The sequence below is a fragment of the Mercurialis annua genome, linkage group LG5 (genome assembly GCF_937616625.2).
Source record: "Mercurialis annua linkage group LG5, ddMerAnnu1.2, whole genome shotgun sequence".
In the NCBI taxonomy this organism is placed as follows: Eukaryota; Viridiplantae; Streptophyta; class Magnoliopsida; order Malpighiales; family Euphorbiaceae; genus Mercurialis; species Mercurialis annua.
In genome coordinates this window covers 11,671,023-11,691,257 of record NC_065574.1, presented here as the reverse complement: position 1 = coordinate 11,691,257, position 20,235 = coordinate 11,671,023, and the positions used below count along the sequence as shown (strand labels likewise).

Genomic DNA, 20,235 nt, shown 5'->3' with positions numbered 1-20,235 from the left:
ATCCATTTAACCTTTAAAGAGTTAGGGTTGTTGTAAATATGTTAAATATGCTTTATTACTACAACTTTACTCTAGGTATAGATGTCTTTAACACCAAGACATCCTTCCTGTTTCATCTTGGATAGCTCGCTCAAATACATCATGGCACAGCATTTACCTTCTTCTTTACCATATCAAATAAATGTAGTGCAAATCCTTTGAATTTCTTTAATAACACTTTTAGGGAGGATCAAAATAGAGGCCAAAAAATGTGCATACTCATCGACACAGAATTGATTAGCTGAATTATACCAGCATAGGAGAGAAATTTATTAGTCTAGTTATAAATCCTGATGGATCTAGGAAAGGAGGTGACAGTTTTGGGGTGTGTTTGTATGTTTTGTGGTACCTGAAATGTGGTTAAGAAGAGGGATCTTGAGTCTGGGCCCCAATCCACTATAATACCAAAGTTAGTAAGGGTATAATAGGTAAATTTGACAAAATGAACATAATATACCTTTTTAAGTAGCCACTGCTCTGCTTTTACAGGCAAATGTGTAAATCTTAACTTTCCTTAGCGATGTGGATTTTTATAGTGTTCCATCATTGATCCCCCGCCCCCCAATCTGTTTTCTTTAAATTTTTATATCAACATTTAATGATACGAATTAGTCACTACATCAGTTTTAGCTTATAGAGGCGGGTTTTTTTTACTGTAGAGACGGTTTTAACCATCTCTACAAATTTTAGAGACGGTTTTAAAAATCGTCTCACGTGCGCCATTGTTGTAGCCGTAGCTATATTGTAGCGACGGTTATAGCATGCGCCGGGATATGTAAGGCGGTTCTATAGAGTTGGTCATAACTGCCTCTACAAGCTATAATGGAGACGGTCATAACCGCCTTTGCAAGCTAAAAGATAGAGACGATCATAACCGCCTCTACAAGCTAAATATGCAACTCCATTACCCATGTTTGTAGGGACGGTTATAACCGCCTCTATGAGGTAAAATGATATAATTCCTAATATACCCTTCAAAGTATAATTTTTTTTTTTTGATATAATGGTCATAACAAATCCTACAATATTAATAGAAAAATAAGGTAAAAATCATCCACTAAACAACGACAATATTCATATAACGTAACTTGTTTAACTTCCTTAGGCCAAGTCAAAATATGAAAAATATAACAATAAATCTAGGTTACCTAGCCAATATCAATATCTAACCTAATTAAAGAAAGTAAGAGCTGAAACAAATAAATCAGAAATCCAGCACTCGTGATGTTTACGTAAAATCTTTATCTTTTTATCTGCTTTTCTTGTTTCGGGCTCTATCTTTACGGTATCCAAATACTTGCAGCTTTTTATACTATGCCTGCAAAAGGAAACATAAACAATCAATCTACTTGTAGTGTTTTTTTAACCAATAATAAATAATCTACCAGATGCAAGAAAATCGATCATTTCTAAGCGACAGTTAGTTTTTGTAAAATTATATTATCAGCAGAGTGATAATCAGCAAGAAGCTGAAACATAAAAGAGGGGTTTTATCTTCCTCAATAAAGGAATTTGGATATGGTAAGAATTAACTAAACCATAGCCAAGCTTAAGAATTTAAGTATAACTGGAACACAAAAATTGATACTTGATGGATAAAAAAAGGAAAAACAAGTCAAATGTACGACTTTTTGCCAGTTTGTTTCGTATTGGCTTCAGATTTTCATTAAATAAAAAAGAAAAAAATCCACAAAATCCACAAAAATAGAATAACCTTACATGTTTGTGACGAAGGGACTGACTAGCTCTGGATGAACATAATCAAATCCAAGATTGCTTTGGAGAAGGCATTTAAGATTCCCTAGGATCTTGACGATATAGACTTAACTGTATAAACAAAAAAGTAGCATAGTCAACAATAGCATTTGAAAGCCGAAACTAATTTAAAGACAACATTACGCTCAAAAAGGACTTGACCGAGTTTGTTATATGCTCGTACATGGTAAGTATAATAACTGCAAGTAACTCACATTGTGGCTATACAAAAAAAAATCATAAGAGGGAAAGAAGAAGATGCACATAAATATGATACCTAATTGTTCGTAGATCTCAAAACTGCATTGGCAATTCACAAGTTACTGTAAGACAGAAAGAGCATTCACGCATGCAAGCATTACTTAGAGCACATGTACGAGAAAGATAAATCCAATCTAACAAGGCATAATAGCTCAAGACGTTATTGGTATGAGACAATTTTATCAATTCTTTGACAATAGTGGTGTTGTGAATGTGCCACCCTTCAATGGAATCAGATGAGTTACTCCATACTATTATAGTACATATATGAGTTAGATAAATTTTTACTTTCATCCAATTAGAAATAGGATCTCCAAGTCATAGACTTATAAAAGAAGTTTAAATTAACATACCAATTAATGATACTGTAATTATAACCTCAATAGAGACACATGTGTCCCAAGCATCCGTGTACTGATCATAGCGACGAGAGACAGCCATGATACGGTGTCCTCTTGCCTGGACAACAATCAATCACACAGCGAAACATAATCACAAATAGAGTAGAAAGGAACATAATAAGAATTTTAACTCACATCCAGTGAAGGAGGAAGTCCACCAACAAAATCACCAAGTCTACCATTTTTACTCCATGGAGCAACTTCAGTAAACAATAAGTGAGAGAGATTTGAAAAAGTTTAAGTTGAGAAAAATAAATGATGGATATATGTTGAGGATTATTTAACGAGGAGGTGTAAACAAACAATTGAAACTAAAGGAGAGATTCTCAGATAGAAATCTCCGAGTAGAAAATACAAAGACTTGTAAGGCTGAACAACCAATGTGGAATTGCAAAATTGAAAGAATTATCCGACTCAAAACAACAGTAATATACCTACTACATCAAAGCTTTACATACAGAAAACTTCAATAACTAAACCTTAACTTTAAAAATAAAAGTTATAATTTGTGCAGCTTAAACTACTCCTGAAGTAATCGCATCACAGAGTTCCAAAATATACATAGATTAATAGCAACAGGAATAAACTCAACTGAAAAAAATATGCATTAAAATTAAAGACAAATTGGTAATAAAAAAATTACTTGACATGTATAGGAGCAAGGTACAATAGAGAAGGAGGGAAAAGCTGACCAACAATGTGACCGGCGACAAATACAACTAAACCCTTGCATAGTCTCGTGAATCCAATAAATAAGTTTATCGTTCCTTACAAATGAATCATTACTATTATTACAAGCAATCTAGAAATCACACATCAATGCAATTTAAATTAAATTAAATGAAAACTTCAAGTTAATCAGTTTAAGCTAAGATCCGAAGTATTAATAAGAAACTTTACAAAAGTGGGGACAGCTCCATGCTCAATAATAACCCCACTATTCTCAGAAGTCATGCTCAATAACATCAGCTTGTATGACTTCCTTCTGAGTTGGATGAAACATGCAAAATTATTTCAGAAGTAAATATTCATAGTTGCTAACATTCAGTCCAAAAGTTCAACAACCATTGTTTATAATCAAAGGCCATGCATATTTGTTTTATGCTCAGTTCAGTATCTGCAGGTTATGTAACATCTTCAAGTTTATGAGCATCACCCTTGGCTTTTCTTATTTAAAACAAGGACAATAAACCACACATTATAAAAAGCAAAAGAACATCCCCAATAATAAAGTATGCTCGCACATAAACAAAGCACAATAAACCATTTTGGCACTTAAAACACATCAATTAAATAAACAAAATGTAAGAACCTGATCAGATGTACAACTTCATGCTCAACAATACCAGCTTGTATGACTTTCTCTATTGGAGGGCTGCTCTCTGGTATGACCAGAAAATTAACATGGAACAAATGTTATACAAACAAAATGAAATCCTTAAATTCATGATGAATATAATGGAGCATAGCTCCTCACAAATTGAGAGTAGTTTCCTGAATTGAGTGGTGGCCTCAAGCTGCAAATTACTATCAGTGAACCAAACACTAGGAACAATAATTGGCAGATGTTCCAACTGTGGTTAAGCAATTTATGAAAGTGTCCCAACTCGAGCTGCAGTTTATGAAAGTATTTTTTTTCTCTATACATCAATGAATACGAATCAACGCGCACATACATCGAAGTTGTTTCTATTTTTAATAACCAATAATAAAAAACATTAACCAAAATATGAACTAATCAAAACCAATAGAAAACTCCACTTTTTTCATTTGCAGCTAACGAAAGAAGCTCACTAAAAACAGGCTGAACAATTATAATTGTTCTCACTTGTTTATTTTACTAGATTTCTTTTTACCACATTTAATAAACTTTTAGTTTTTTTTAGTTACAGCAAGACGAAGAATATGGTTAGAAACAGCTTGAAAAATACATAACCTATCAAATATTCAATTCAATTTTTCAATGTATGATTTCATTACAATATAAATTAAATTTTTTGATTCACTTCAAATTTTCAAATTTAATGAAATGATGTTTGATGAACACAGTGCTAAAAGGAAAACCGAGCAAATCAAATAACTAAACCCTAATTTAAATTAAAAGAGCACAATTACAATCATATAAAATCAATAATCAATAATACGAATAAATACGCACATAGAAACAATCCAGAGCTACTAGATCAAAACAATATTTTAATTAGGTAAATAAAATCAATGATGATTATGAAAACGACGATTAACAAAAATTGGATAAAAATAGAAATACAGAGACCTCAAAAGAGTTGTTGCATCTTGCTCGGATCGAAAGCGGTGCCATTGGCGTCGATGCAAAAGTGTTGGGCTCAAGCTTGATTTTGTGAACATCGATCACCGTATCTACACAATACTAGAGTGCCGTTAATTTTCTTCTTTTTAAATGAAGTTATCGTTTGATATAGATATAAATAAGGAGAGGAAAAAATGTTGTCTCTGAAGATGATTTATTGTTTTTGTTGAAAATAGTTTTCTGAAATCTATTTAATTAGTTCTTACTCTTAGACGGTTTAGCGGCGAAATTAATAGCCACCACTATAAAACTGTTGTTTTACTAATAAAAATTGCCTCTACAATTTCGCTGGTATATGTAGTATTTCGTGTCGTGAGTAGAAACCGGTTGGATTCTATGCTTACTTTGCTGACAACTTATCATGTTTCAGTTAATGCATTTAACACTCTTCCGGATGCTACAATCGTTTCGTTTCCAAATTCAAAATATTGCCTTAAAAACTTTTAGTTTTCTGGGTTTGTCATCATTGCTTAATTGACTTATTTATTTTTTCTAATTTTGCTCCTTATTTTCTCGTCTTTCTTCATTTTTTTTCTCCAATTTTGCTCTCTCCTTTTTTTTTGAATTGTGGATGTAGGTTTTGTTGGTTTTTCTAGGTTCATAATGCAACAGAATTTTAATTTTTTTTATCAAAACCTGAAACAAGATCCATGTAATTGATAGGTAGACATAATTGTTTAAATAAAACTAACTGAATGTCGAACATGGTCAAGGGGATTCTCTTCTTCTATTTCTAATGGAATTATTTTTAAATACTTGATTTTGAAATTCATTTACACCTTTTTCATCCATCTTTTCAATATTTCCTTCGTTATCCTTTTACAAACATATTTACAAAAATACCCTACTATTTATAAGAGGCTTCACTCAGTTTAGGTTATATTTTACCCACAGACGCACTTCTCTCTTTATTTCTCTTCCTCTCAATTTTTTTTCTTCTTTTCTTCTTCTGTTTCGTCCGTCTACTTCTCTCAACTTTCTCTTCCGTTTGTCTACTTCCGCTGCACATCGATCTCTTCCATTTCGTCATTGCTAGGGGTGTGCAAAACCGAACCGAAACTGAAAAACTGAACCGACAAATTCGGTTCGGTTCGATTTGAGATTTTAAAGAAATTTCGGTTGATCGGTTCAGTTCGGTTTTGAGTTAAAAAAAGTTTCAGACAAATTTCTATGTAAACCGAACCGAAATAACCGAATCAAACCAAAATAACCGACTGAACCAACTGGTTTGGTTCGGTTCGGTTTGAAATTTTTTCTTTTTCTAAAATTTCGGTTCGGTTTTTAAAAAGGGCCAAAATTCGGTTCGGTTCGGTTTGGTTTGAACCGAATGCAGACCCCTAGTCATTGCGCGTCTTCCGGGTAGATTTCTCGTTGTCGCATTTTTTGTCTGATCTCATCACCGCAATTCTTATATCGATTTTTTCGTCACCGTGTTGTTTCCGATGGATTCCTCAATATCATTTTTAGATTTTTTTGTGATAATTTAGATTTTTTGTAAAGGGATTATTGTATATCTATTTTTTTATATAATTATTTTGTCTTTCTCTTATTTATAGATTTATTTTTTTATTTTGATGCTACTGATTTTGTAAAAATGAATTGATTTATGGTGTATTTGCACTGTTTTTGGTGTATTTATGTTATAGTGTATTTCTGGGGTTCTATTCCGTCACTCGGCTACACCATTCATGTTTGGACTACCTGGCATGGTGTATTGAGGGATAATCCCACACTCATCGAGGAAACGAGCAAATGGGCTTAGACATTGTTCACCTGATCCATCATTTCGACCATAGTATTCGTCACCACGATCAGATCTAATGGCCCTAATAGTGTCACCAAGTTGATTTTCAATTTCAGCCTTAAAAGACTAAAAAACGTCCAGTGCCTGTGACTTCTCATGAATTAAGTATAGGTAACCATATCGAGAGTAGTCATCAAAGAATGTGATAAAGTATCGTTGACCATTCCATGAAGCTATAGGAAATGACCCATAAATATCCGTATGTATCAGTTCTAAGACATCTTTAATTCTCTCAGCTCCTATTTTTTTTTTCTTGCTTGTAATTTTCCCTTTTATACACTCAACACAAAATTTATTATTTGATTCACCAAGTTATCAAGAATTCCTTCTGACACAAGCCTATCAATTCTCTTTTTAGAGATATGACCCAAACGCTTATGTCATAATGTGAAAGAGTTCTCATTTGAGAATTTGCGTTTAATGCCTTTGGTTTCAACATTATGAAACTCCTTATATGAATTTATCGTATCAAGTAAATAAAGTTGTCGGGATTAGATAAAGTACTAGTTCCAACAAGCATAGAATTAAAATAAACATCACACATTCCATTTCCAGATGAACAAAAAAATCCTTCTTTGTCCAAAATAATAACTGAAATCAAATTACGTCTAAATGACGGTATGATAAATGTATTATTTAATTCTAAGTAAAAATCAGTAGTTAACAACATCCGAAAAGTCCCCATGCCTAAAACTTCAACCGGATTTCCAGTGCTCGTATAGATGTATTTCTCATCATCATTAGGTCTTCAGTAGTTCAGGCAACCCTGCATATATATAATTATGTAAGTTGTAGCACTAGAATCCAACCACCAAATATATCTTGGTACTAAAACCAAATTATCCTTAGTGCAAACAAGAGCGAAAGACGTGCCTTTCTTCACACGCTAAGTGTGGTATTTAGCACAATCTTTCTTCATATGAGAAGGGTCTTTACAAAAGAAGCACTTCTTTTCTTGATGTCCAATGGACGGTCTCTTTTGCTTCTTTTATGGTCCAGACACCGTAATCTCTTTTCCTTTTCTCTTTTTATCACGACTTGAGGAGGTTGATACAAAATGAGCACTTTTAGTCTTATATTGTTTCATCCTCTCTTCCTCTTGCACCAAGTGAGAGATGAGCTCATTAAATGTCCGTTTATTCTTTTGACAATTATACCTCATCTCAAACTGTCCAAATTGGGGAGAAAGTGATATCAACACTAAATGAATGAGCAAGTCTTTCGAAAGCTCTATTTTTAGTGTCTTTAATTTTCCCGAAAGATGAAACATTTCCAAAATATACTCTCTTATGCTTCCATTACCCTTATACCTCATAAATACAAGCTTTCTTAAAGATACACTTGTATCTGTCTTATCGCTTTTAGAAAACGCTCTTCAAGGGTATAAAAAATCTTTTTAGCATCAATTTCCTCAGACATAGTGTCCAGAAAAGTCTCCGGGATGGTATTTTTCATAGCGGTTAGAACGATCCCACCTTTCAAATTTCTCCAGTTCATCAGAAGAACTTAGATCCATAAGAAGTGTAGGACATGACTCTCTCAATGCGAAGTCTAAATCCATGCATCCTAATACCATAGTCACTTTATTTTTTCAAGTTTTAAAATTACTACCAATAAGCATCGGAATGCTATTAATTGTGGCAGTAACCGAAGAAGCATTAACAAAATCAGCTGTAAAGAGAACAATGCATAAACAAAATAATGAGCTCACAAAAAAAATGAATCCAAATTGTGATTAATTATATCAATAATAATAATAACCTATTTCAAGATAACCATGGTGACATCAAATCTAATCTTTGGATAGAGAGTTGATTTATAGTTGATTCTCTTGGTGTAGTAATTAGTCTTCCTTTGAACCGATTAACTATTTACAACAGACACCTAATAATTATATTACTCATTACTACATGTATGTGTAAATTGCTGCCAAATAATAATTGTTCTTTGGAAAAATATATTATTCGCACAAAAAATACATATACCACCACTTAACAATTGATTATAGAAAATAATTGAACATCGGAAATCACTTTGGTGACTAAACCGTTAAAATAAATTCAAGTAAAATATTAAGTATATATAATTTAATGTTATTATATAATCACTAATTTTTTAAAAGATGGTACTATAGTCCATAATATTACTAATATAGTAATATATAAATGTACCATAAATAAAAGATGGGTTTGGATTAAATTAAAATAAATTAATTAATTTGGACTAAATTGTCACTATTTTTGATTTGATTGAAAATAATAATTTAATAGTAAATCTGGTAAAGTAATAAAACTCTATGGGCAATAATAGGTCTTTAACCACAAAACCAGTTTCTGGTAACTGTATGCGTGACTTTTTTGCGCGAAACGGTGTGCACTCCAAACTGCAAATAACTTTCAGGGTTTCTCTCTCTCCTCTCTCTCAATTAAAAAACCTAGCCGTTACGAGTTTTTTGTTTTGTTTTTCGCTTCGACTGTTGTCAATAGTTTATTTTTACCGTTGGCGGTAGCCAGTTTTTTTTATTACTTTAGAATAAAATAACTGCCGACTCCTTTTCATCTTTTTCATTTTTGTTGGTAAATCTATCGACGAGGCGCATCAATTTCAGTATATATACAAATCAAGAATCAGAGATAGATCAACTTTCAAGATTGTAGATGAAATCGTTATAGGCTGTATTAATTTTTTTGATAACTATTTTACAGCGATTGTCTTTCTTTACGAAAATTTTGATGTTCTTTCTCTATAAAATATTTGTTTGTTTTTATGGAGAGTTTGTGAGTTTTCTGTTAGACAGAGAGAATGATTGAATCTTATTGTAGTAGAGCAGTTATGTAATTTTGATTTTATTTTATAAGGCGATTTGCGAATTAATGTTTACATCTTATTTCATGTCAGGTCATTAGAAACGGCTATACCCTTTTTAAATATTTATACCTGTAACTGCTCATTAGTATTAATGAAAGTTTATTCGATTTGTAAAAAAAAAAATCTGCACTCCAAACTTAAGGAACTAAACAGACTTTTTAACTAAAAATCACATATCTATTCGCATGGGTCACGCCTTTCCAAAATTAAGTAGTGCAACTTTTGTTCAAAATTAATTAAAATTACAGAATCTAATTTAGTCTATATTATTCATAACTAATCCAACATTTTTGCAAATAATATGAAAATTTCAGTTAAAGATAAAGTTACTGAAACATGCATATTAATTTAGTTTCAATCAAATCACGTAAAACAGTTCCAAATAAACAAAAAAAATAATTCCAAGTCATGCTTAATTAATCTTAAGTATACAAAAAAAATTACTTACATATTCAAAAACAATAAAGTTTAATGAATTTAAATAAAAATAAATTTAATTTTCTCAATCCTATGAAAATTAAATTGTTGGATCATTCATAAAATCATGAATTCATAAAATGATTATATAAATATAAATTATCAACAAAATTCATATATATATATAAGGGTTAATTTCATAAAACAATCACGACCTTTACATGAAATTTCATTTTAATCATGACTTTTAAAAGTTGTCATATAAAACCATGACCTTTCATTTTTTTTTTCAAATCTATTATTCTAGTGTATTTTTTTGACTAAATTCTTCACTTTACCATTAATTAAGACTCAAATTATAAATCGACACCAAATATTATTATCTTTCGGCTAGAGTATGTAGGATTAGTAATTTTTCGTCAGAAAAAAATACACCGAATTTTACTTTGGCGATAGATTTGAAATAAAATGAAAGGTTTTACCTTTAAATGCTAACTTTAAAGGTTATGATTAAAATGAAATTTCGTGTAAAAATCGTGATTTTTTATGAAATTAATCCTATATATAATCATTAATCAAGAATTCAAACAATTCTCTCCAAAAAATAAATTCAAACAATTATAAACAAAATTGACTCTGATACCAATTGAAAGAAAAAATTAATTTATTTAGTAGATTAAGGTCTTGTTTAGAAGATTGTTTGAGAAAACTAAATGTGGGACATACGTGAATCCATGATTGATAACTTGAAGAAGAAGAAGAAGAAGAAGAAAAGTAGGGAGAATGATCTTCTAATTGAATGTGTTGTGTGTTATTGTATACATGTTTAAATGGCAAATGGCAAATGGGAAGCCTATTTAAACAAACCCTATAGACACAGCAATTAGGAACCACACCCTTTCGTAAATAACTAATCGTATAAATTATTAATATGTCCATTATTAATTAGTAATTTAAATCTCATGAATTCTACACATATAAATTAATCCCCGTACTTTATTTTAGATGACTTTGACTCTAAATTAGATTATAACATCTCAATTGAGTCCTCTAAACTTTATAACAACAATAAATATATGATTATTAACTGTAATACATGTACGTCTACATGTTTATATGTTTCTATAAATATGTATGCATATTATTACAATCCAAAATCTAACATCTCATCCATTTGAAATCTACTGCATGTGCATGTCCTTTCCTTTAGCTTGACTGTGTATGTGTTAGTTCCATCTTGGACACTGTATAAAGCTGTCATTGATGGTGTAAACTATAAAAACAAACAAATGAAATGTGAGATAAACCTTTAGTAACCAGTTAGTAAACCAATAAAAATATATAAAGGTAAAAATTTTGTTTACCTTCATTCTTAAAGAATATGAGTAGTTTTCTCTGAGCTGCTCTTCTGCTCTATTTATCAGCTTTGTAAATGTAGATGCTGCAACAGTCCTATTTCTGTAACTCCAATCTTGAATCAAACTCCTCAAATATTCTAGAAGTGTCGTTACCGATAAATCTCTAGCCGCTCTATTAGCTGCATTTATAGACTCGGCAATATTTGATGTCATTGTCGAGTACCTTGGGAATTTTGAATGCACCCTTGCCCATTTTTCTTGTCTGACTTTCATTAGGTAGTGTCGAATTTGTACACTTTTGTTATCAAGCTCTTTCATGTGGTAGTCAAACTTCTTAACTTGTATGACTTTGCAGCAACATATAAACATTCTTTGACCTTATTGTTTTTATTCTTGAATTTAGATTTCAGATTATTCAGAAGTTGAACATACATATCCCGTGAGTTGCTTGAGGAAACAGCTTGTTTTTTTTTTGCCTTAGAAATGCTTTCACATCTATCTGATACGATACAAAGTTCATCCTTTTCACCAAAAGCTTCTTTAAACTCTCGAAAGAAGTATTCCCATGAAGCGTCATTCTCAGAGTCGATAATAGCAAATGCTGGAGGAAATTTTTTACTGTTTCCATCTTGTGTGCATGTTGTCAATAGAGTTCTACCATAATTTGATTTTAAAAAAGTACCATCTGTTACAACCACCGGTCTGCAATATTTCCAGCCCTTTATAGAAGCATCAAGAGCCATAAAAGCATATAGAAATATATTGTCTTTTGAAGTTGGAATGTTAACTACTAATCCGGGATTTGTTTCCAAAATCATGTGAAAATAACTAGGCAAAACATCATAAGAGTCACCCGGATTACCTCTAATCAGTCCAAGCGCCTTTTCCTTCTCTCTCCAAGCTTTATTATAATTCAAAATTACACCATATTCCTTTTCAAAGTCTAAAATTATGTTTGTCGGTGTGTAAATTGTTTTGACATTCAAAAACTTGGATTTTGTCACCTCTGCTACAATGGAAGTTGTTGCCTCCCTTTTTTCTTCCATTCTAATATCTACTGAGCATGTGTGCATGTTGTTGAGTCTTCTAATAAGAAACATGCTTGTCCTTCCATCTCTTGAAGCCCTTGAACTCCATTTGCAATTTTTGTCCAAATAATTGAGTACATACTTAATCGTGCAAGATTTACTCACTGTAAACTGAAAGTTGTTAGCAATTGCATATAAACTCAAACGTGTCTTCATGATCGTTTTATCTTAAAGATTTTCCCAAAATAGACTTCTTTTTTATTTGGATCAATTATAATTTGGTAGTCATCTAGTTTACTTTCAGCTTCTTCCACTTCTTTACTGATCTATATTCTGAAAAAAAATCTGCATATTCTACAAAATCCATGGCTGAGTCTTTGGATACTGCATTTTCTGTTTGCTCTTCATTCACTGCCATGGAAGAGTTGCTCTTAATCATCGGTAACTGAGGCTGTTCTTCATATTGTTTGGTTGAAATACACAGTGGAAACTTTGTTATCCTAAAGTCACTCCTTCTCATTTCAAGGTAAAATATGAGGTTGTTGTCATCTTCAACTTCTAAAGTTTGACAGTTGTTCTCTAACTGATATATTGATCTCCATGTTGGTTTCCCAGTAGTTAACTTGGAGTATATTTGCTATCATTGACTGGAGGTTTTCAAAATTTGTGTCGTCTGGTATTAAAATTTCTTTCATTCTGTAATCTGAGTAATTAAAATCTACATCCCATTTTCCATTATAGTATATAAGAGCCTTCATGTGTTATTTCCTACAAAACAGCATTTTAAAATCAATACTAATATATTAGCAAACTGATATAAAACTATTAGTAAACCTAAAACATGACAAATTCAATCAAATTGTTCAATTATCAGTTATATTAACACATCAACTGATTTTGAGTCTCAATACATGTTAAATCACAATTAAACATATATAAAACATATAGTAAACTACAAACATAACTAAATTTGATATACTACATAAAATTAATTTAAGTACCAATTCACATTATCTAAAACTTTTTATTAAGTATAACAAATTTATCTAGACATTTAAAATTATGTAAATCATTAGTAAACTTAAAACACAATAAATAGTTGAAATTTTGTAAATCTCAAACACAAAAAACGTTTAATTATCAGGTATTCAATCTCTGAAACAATAATAAATACATATAAACACAATAAAACAGATCTACCATATAAAAAACCAATAGCAAACTTAAAATCACAGTTTGTTTTAATTATCATCAAATATTTGCCCTATCATTCAATTTTTAAGAGATAATTGATATTCTACTATGATTACTTCAAACGATTGTAAGAAAACTGAGCTTAAAGTAATCTACTCACCAAAATTAGTGATTAAGCTCGTGCTTTCACGAATCTTAAATTTTTGATAGAATTTCAATATTCTTGAGTATTTGCTTCTTCGGTTTTTACTTCAATTTTTGCAGTTAATTATGATCTAAACTCGATTTAATGCTTTTTATTTTTTGTTAATGAATTTTTAGAGAGTCGAAGAGATGAGAATGGAAGAGATAAGAATCAAATATATATTTTTTCTTCTTTCAAAATTTTTGAATTTGGAAGAAATCTGTTTGGAAGAATCAGTTTCCATGTAATAGTATATCTCTAATTAAGAAGTTTAGTTATTAAACGGGAAAAGGATCAGATACACCCCTAACGTTTGCCCTATGGGTCACGTAGGCCCCCAACGTTTGGAAAGGTGCAAGCAGGCCCCTGACGTTTTGAAAACGTATCACTTTTCCCCTTCACGCTAACTCCGTTTCGTTTACCGTCTCTTTTTGCCAGCGTGTTCACCTCGCTGCAGACATGGACTAACCCCTTTGGCCAAACGTCTGCTGACGTGGATCATACCCCTTAAATCATCCCCAAAATAAATCACTTAACCCTAATTCCCAAATCTAATACAACGTAAATCGCAAAATAAAAAAACGAAGTCAGAACTTGAAAAATCAAATTGGGGTTATCCATTGCAGGAGAGATTAATCGAAGACTCTATACTTTCAAATCTGAGGGTGGCGGTAGCTCTTCTCCACATTCGCAGGAAAACCTAAATCAAAGACTCATAACTCTAAAAATCGAAGGCTGATTTAATTACGAGGGAAGCGCTTCGTAATCTACATGTTTTTCTTTTCCCCTCGTATTTTGTAAGATTTAGTGGATGGGTTCTCGAAAAATGGTTAAGCATGGTGTAGATGTAAGATTTGTTAACTGCAATTTGTTTTTGAAAACTGTTTGCTTTAAGTAGAATTGTTTATAGTTTGTTACTGTTTGTGGTCCAGACACGACAATGTGTAAAATTGTTTTGTATATGTTTATTGCTTTTTGCTTGGTTATTAAGACATTAAAGTTGGTTGCTGTGCTTATACTTGTTTTTTTATGTTGTTTGTATATGTTTGTGGCAGACATGGGTGAATCAATTGATGTTTATTTTAACTATGGTGGGACCTGGGTTGCTGAACCTTATTTGGATTATGTGGATGGAGAAGTAGATATGAAATTTAATTTTGACTCAGACTACCTAAGTGTGGACCAAATTAGGAGAAAGTACATTACTGAATTGGACTACCCTAGTGTTTTTAAAATATTTTTTTTACAGCCTGGGAGAACTTTAAGTAATGGCTTGATGATAGTGGAAAATGATGAGTCCATTAGAACAATACTGAACCACATACATAGGGTTTCATGGAAGACTGACATTATCATCTATGCTAGTAAGGATGAGAATGATCCTGTAATTGCAAATAGTCCATTGCCTATAGCTGTACAAGGAACTGCTAGACTTGGTGATAGGTTTATTGAAAATGTGAGTGGGCAAGAGGATGAGGTCCTACCTGATCCTGTGAGTGAGCCCTCTGAGGTTGGCTGTGTTGGGGAGGAGGATGAGGTCTTACCTGATCCTGTGATTGACCCCTCTGAGGGTGGCTGTGTTAGGGAGGAGGATGAGGTCCTGGGTGATCTTGTGAGTAGAACTGAGGGTGTGAGTGTTGGAGAGCAGGATGAGGTAGTGGGTGAGGTTGTGAGTGGGACTGAGGGTGTGAGTGTTGGGCAGCATGATGAGGTTGTACCTGATAATGGAAGTAGTAGCAGCTCTAGTGGTGATGAAGAAGAAGGTGTTGATGAGGAGGATGAAGACAATGATAGTGATTTTGCAGAGGTGCCTACTGAGAGGGTTAATTATAATGAGTCAGATGGCAGTACACACTTCATCTTAGGGATGGCATTTGCAGATGCAAAAGAAGCCAGACAAGCTATAGCTAATTATGCAGTTGCTGTGGGTAGGAAGTTAAAAATCCATCCTAATGAACCAGGACGTGTCAGGGCCAAATGTGTGACAAACAAAGGATGTAAATTTCTTGTGTTCATGTCCAAAGATTCAGACCATCCAGGATTGACTCTGAGAACCTTACACTTAGAACACAAATGCTATAGGACCTTTAAGAACCCTATTGTCTCAGCTAAATATTTAGCAAACCACTTCAGACCTCTAATTTGTAAAAACCCTGAAACTAAGGTTAAGGAACTGAGGAACATTGTTGAGATGCAGCTTAAGGTTAGTGTTTCAGAAATAATGTGTAAGAGGGCCAAGAGGATGATAAAGCAGGAGTTAGAGGGCAGTTTTGTGAAGGAGTTTCAGTACTTGGAAGCTTATGCAACTGCCTTGAAAAGATCAAATCCTGGGACAGCAGCAGAAATACAAGTATGCAGGAGGAGTTTGAAGGCTGGAAAGAGAGTTTTTAAACGCATGTTTATATGCTTTGATGCATGCAAACAGGGGTGGAATCATGGGTGTAGGCCCATTATTCGGTTAGATGGCTGTTTTTTAAAGAGTAATTGCAAGGGTCAATTACTGGCAGCCATTGGAAAAGATGCTGATGAACAGATGTACCCAATTGCATGGGAAGTTATAGACACTGAAAACACAAGCAACTGGAGGTGGTTTTTGCAAATGCTGGCTAAGGAATTTCAACTAAGAGATGGGTCATCAATTACCCTTATTTCTGATATGCAGAAGGTTGGTTTTTTCTAACTATTTTAGTACTATTATGTGAAACTGTCAATGAGTTATGATGTGTGATTGTTGTGTCTTATGCATGGATTGATTAAAGCTGTTAAAGAAATTCTTCCAGGTGCTGAACATAGATGGTGTGCTAGGCACATTTGGGCTAACTGGTCTAAGAAATGGGGTGAAGGACACTTGCAAAAACAGTTTTGGATATGTGCATAGAGTACTTATGAAGAAGAATTCATTGATAATTTGAAGAAGATTGGGGAAACAAGCAAGAAAGCTGCAGAAGATCTGGTTTGGTACCCCCCACACAACTGGAGCAGAGCATTCTTTAGCAATAGATCCAAATCAATGATGGTAGACAACAACATCACTGAGTGTTTCAACTCATGGATAAAGGAGGCAAGGTACAAACCTATAGTGGCATGCTTGAGGATATCAGAATTAAGGTTATGGAGAGAATAGCTAGTAAGAAGAGTCAGAGCAGTACATGGTTCAATGACTGGAGTCCTGCAAGTATGTAGAAGTTCCATGACTATAAAGACATGTCTTTAGGATGCAAGGCAGTCTGGAATGGTGATCATGGGTTTGAGATTGGGGAAGGTGATGACAAGCATACAGTCTTCATAGATAAGAAGTTGTGCACTTGTAGGGTTTGGGATGTGTCTGGCATTCCATGCCCACATGCAATTTGTGCAATCAAACATCTAGGCATGGAGCCTCTGGATCACATCTCAGGGTACTACCATAGGGCCCAATATGATGCTACCTACAGTTTCACCATTCAACCAGTGCCTGGGAAAAAGTTCATGAAATGTGATCAATACCTGCCTATGGATGCACCAGAAGTGAAAAAACAGCCTGGCAGACCAAGGAAGAAGCGCATCATAAATGTTAATGAGCCAAATCCAACATCTGGGAGTGGGAAACTGGCAAGAAAGGGGCAGAAGCAGAGATGCAGACATTGTCAAGAAGCAGGACATAACAAAGCCTCATGCAAAAAAAAGGTACTACTAAGTAGTTTTTGTAATAAGTTCTTTAGTGGTGGTTCAATAATGAATGATCATAACATATTGCTTATTTTATTGTAGGGGAAACAAGGACAAACATCACAGGCAGGATTGCAGTAGTCTCAAACAGCAAGTTCCTATACTGAACCTCTGTCTCCTGAAGCCGACAATGCCGAGCCTATGTCTCCTGAAGCCCAATCTCCTGAACCATTGTCTCAAGCTTCACAACTCACTCAAGCATCTCATCCTACTCAATCCAGTCAACCTACCCAATCAAGTCAACCTAGCAGGAGAAGTTATAATTTCAGAAGGCCTAAGGTTGGAGCTGGAATCAGTTATGATCCAGTGTCAAGGGACACCATTTTACATGTAAGTTATTTGATATTTGTACTTTGTTCTATGTTTGATATTCTATATGGTGTGACAATGTTGTAATGCATAATGTTTAACTTTCTTAACAGCCTGGTATGTTAGGGGAACAACATATTGCTGCTGGGAGTTCAATGGCTGCTGATCCAAATGTCAGATTCTCCATACCAAATGAGACTGACATAATAAAGGATAGAGTGTCAAGGTTAAAGTCCAGTAGCAATGACAGTGAAGCTTCAAGAAAAATTGGTTTCAAGGGAAGTGGATCTGTTAAGTATCCAGAGAATCTCCCTTTCAAGCCAAGAGGGGGGTTAAAGTGGAAAGGACTTGCTGCAGTCACTAGATCACAGTTAGAAAGACAAAAGAATGATGCTGTTGCAATGAATACAAGGAAGAGGGGAAAACAAGACTACTTTGTTTATGCTTGTACATTTAGTGCATAATTTTGTTTTTGAAATTTCCTTAGGAGTTGTTTTAGTATTCATGGCTTTAAACAATGCCTGGTTTGGTTGCCTAGCAGTTCCTTAGGAATTTTTTTTTCCAGCACAGCTTTAAACATTGCCTAAGTTGGTGCTTAGATCATGTTACTGATTTTTGAATGTTCATGATGAACTTGTAATGGCTTTAAACAGTGCCATAAGTTATATTTTGTTAATGCAAGTTTTAGTTGTTGGAAGTTTTAGTTATATTTTGTTATAGACAGTTTTTGTTATTTACAGTAGTTTAGTTTTTATGCAAGTTTTTGTTATTTACAGTTTTGAATGGAATGAGTTTGACTTAGTGCATCATAAATTGCACTAAAACAATGTATCATAAACTATTAATTGGATCATAAATTGCTCATATTGCTCATAAACTGATAATAACATTACAGCCATTGTCTCAAACTTACAAATTATTCATAAACTTACTAATCCTAAACTTAGAGAAATATGTTATATTGCCATCATTACATAACCATACATACAACAACCAACCATGAGATAGCAGCAATAGTGTATGCAATCTTCATTTTCTTCCTTGCAGAAATCACCTCAGCATTTCTTCTTTCATCTGCAATCTTCAAACTCCTGATTTCATTCGCCAGTGAGTCAACTTCATCACTCCAAGTATAAAAATTATTATTCATGATAGCTTCTTCAGACCTTCGGGGAATGAGACCGTTGATTACAGTTTTGGCTCTATCACTCATAGGCTCTTCGAACCACTCGAAAAAATCACAGCCGCCACCTCTCTAACAAAAATTAAAAGCCCTAAATTCAGTAGCTGCAATTCAAGTATAAACAAACAAACCCAAAACAAAGTGGAAATACCCATACCTTATAATTTCGACATCCATAGAACCTTCGCCCAAGATTTTTTTCAGTCCACGAAGTATAAATTCGAGCAATTGGGTTTGAATAGCATCTACAGTACCTGTCACCATCATCGTATTCGTACACCTCTTCGTCAGTTCTTTGCCGATTCCTGATGGACGATGATGAAGTTGAGTAAACCATTTTTTCTGTTTGTGAAATAAGAAGAAAAACTGAATTTAGGTTTAGATTTGGGGGAAAATGAAGAAGAAGAAGTTAAGTGATTTATTTTGGGGATGATTTAAGGGGTACGATCCACGTCAGCAGACGTTTGGCCAGAGGGGTTAGTCCATGTCAGCAGCGAGGTTAACACACTGGCAAAAAGAGATGGTAAACGAAACGGAGTTAGCGTGAAGGGGAAAAGTGATACGTTTTCAAAACGTCAGGGGCCTGCTTGCACCTTTTCAAACGTTGGGGGCCTACTTGATCCATAGGGCAAACGTTAGGGGTGTATCTGACCCTTTTCCCGTTATTAAACAAAGTAATGTCAGCGCAGTAATGACTCAACACGGAATGGTCAACCGGTAATTTTAGGATTATTTAGCTTCCGTATGGGCAATTCTAATTTTTTGTCTAAAAAACTAGCAAATTTAATTTGGTTTGGTTTTGTTATTTATTTTCTAAAATCAATTTAAACCATCATTCGAATAATTAATCGATAAAATATACAAATATGAAAAATTATCAAAAAAGATAACAAATATATTCAATATATATTATTTTTCAAATTCTCTTCAATTATTCCAACACTTAAATATTACTTTAGTGTTATTTAATTAAAATTTGCTTTAATTAATTTTTTGGTTAACATAATATTTAATAAATTTGGTTTATTTCGTTATTTTTTATAATATTATTTCTGCGTGTTATTTTATTTTTAATTTGTTTTTTTTGAACTGTCCGCAACCCAGAACCGAAAACAGAATCGGCCAGTTCCGAACATGTATGGAACCGTCATTTAGATGGGTTCGGACCGGTTTCATATTTTCTTAAACCGCGACCCGGCGGTTCCGAACTGAAACCACCAGATTATGAACCGTGACCACCTCTAGAGTAGGGTGGACAATGGTAGGGTAGAAAGCAGTTTTAATAAAATTTTGATTTTTAATTTTTTTAATTATTTATCAAATTAATTTTTCATTTAAGGCTTTTCGAACGTTTTTAAAGATGAAGAACTTGTTTGTATTTTTTCATATATGAAAAA

General features: G+C 33.3%; 2 protein-coding genes across 2 annotated transcripts; one reads left to right on the top strand and one right to left on the bottom strand.

The window, feature by feature from the left end:
- Positions 1-11,546: 11,546 nt before the first annotated feature.
- LOC126681471 (uncharacterized) lies at positions 11,547-12,476 on the bottom strand. The gene has a single exon (XM_050377009.1). The coding sequence runs from the start codon at positions 12,474-12,476 to the stop codon at positions 11,547-11,549; it is 930 nt and encodes a 309-aa protein (XP_050232966.1).
- Positions 12,477-16,842: 4,366 nt separating this feature from the next.
- LOC126681470 (uncharacterized) lies at positions 16,843-17,427 on the top strand. The gene is made up of 2 exons (XM_050377008.1): positions 16,843-17,304; positions 17,389-17,427. Exons 1-2 carry the CDS (start codon positions 16,843-16,845, stop codon positions 17,425-17,427), a joined length of 501 nt encoding a protein of 166 aa, XP_050232965.1.
- Positions 17,428-20,235: the final 2,808 nt, after the last annotated feature.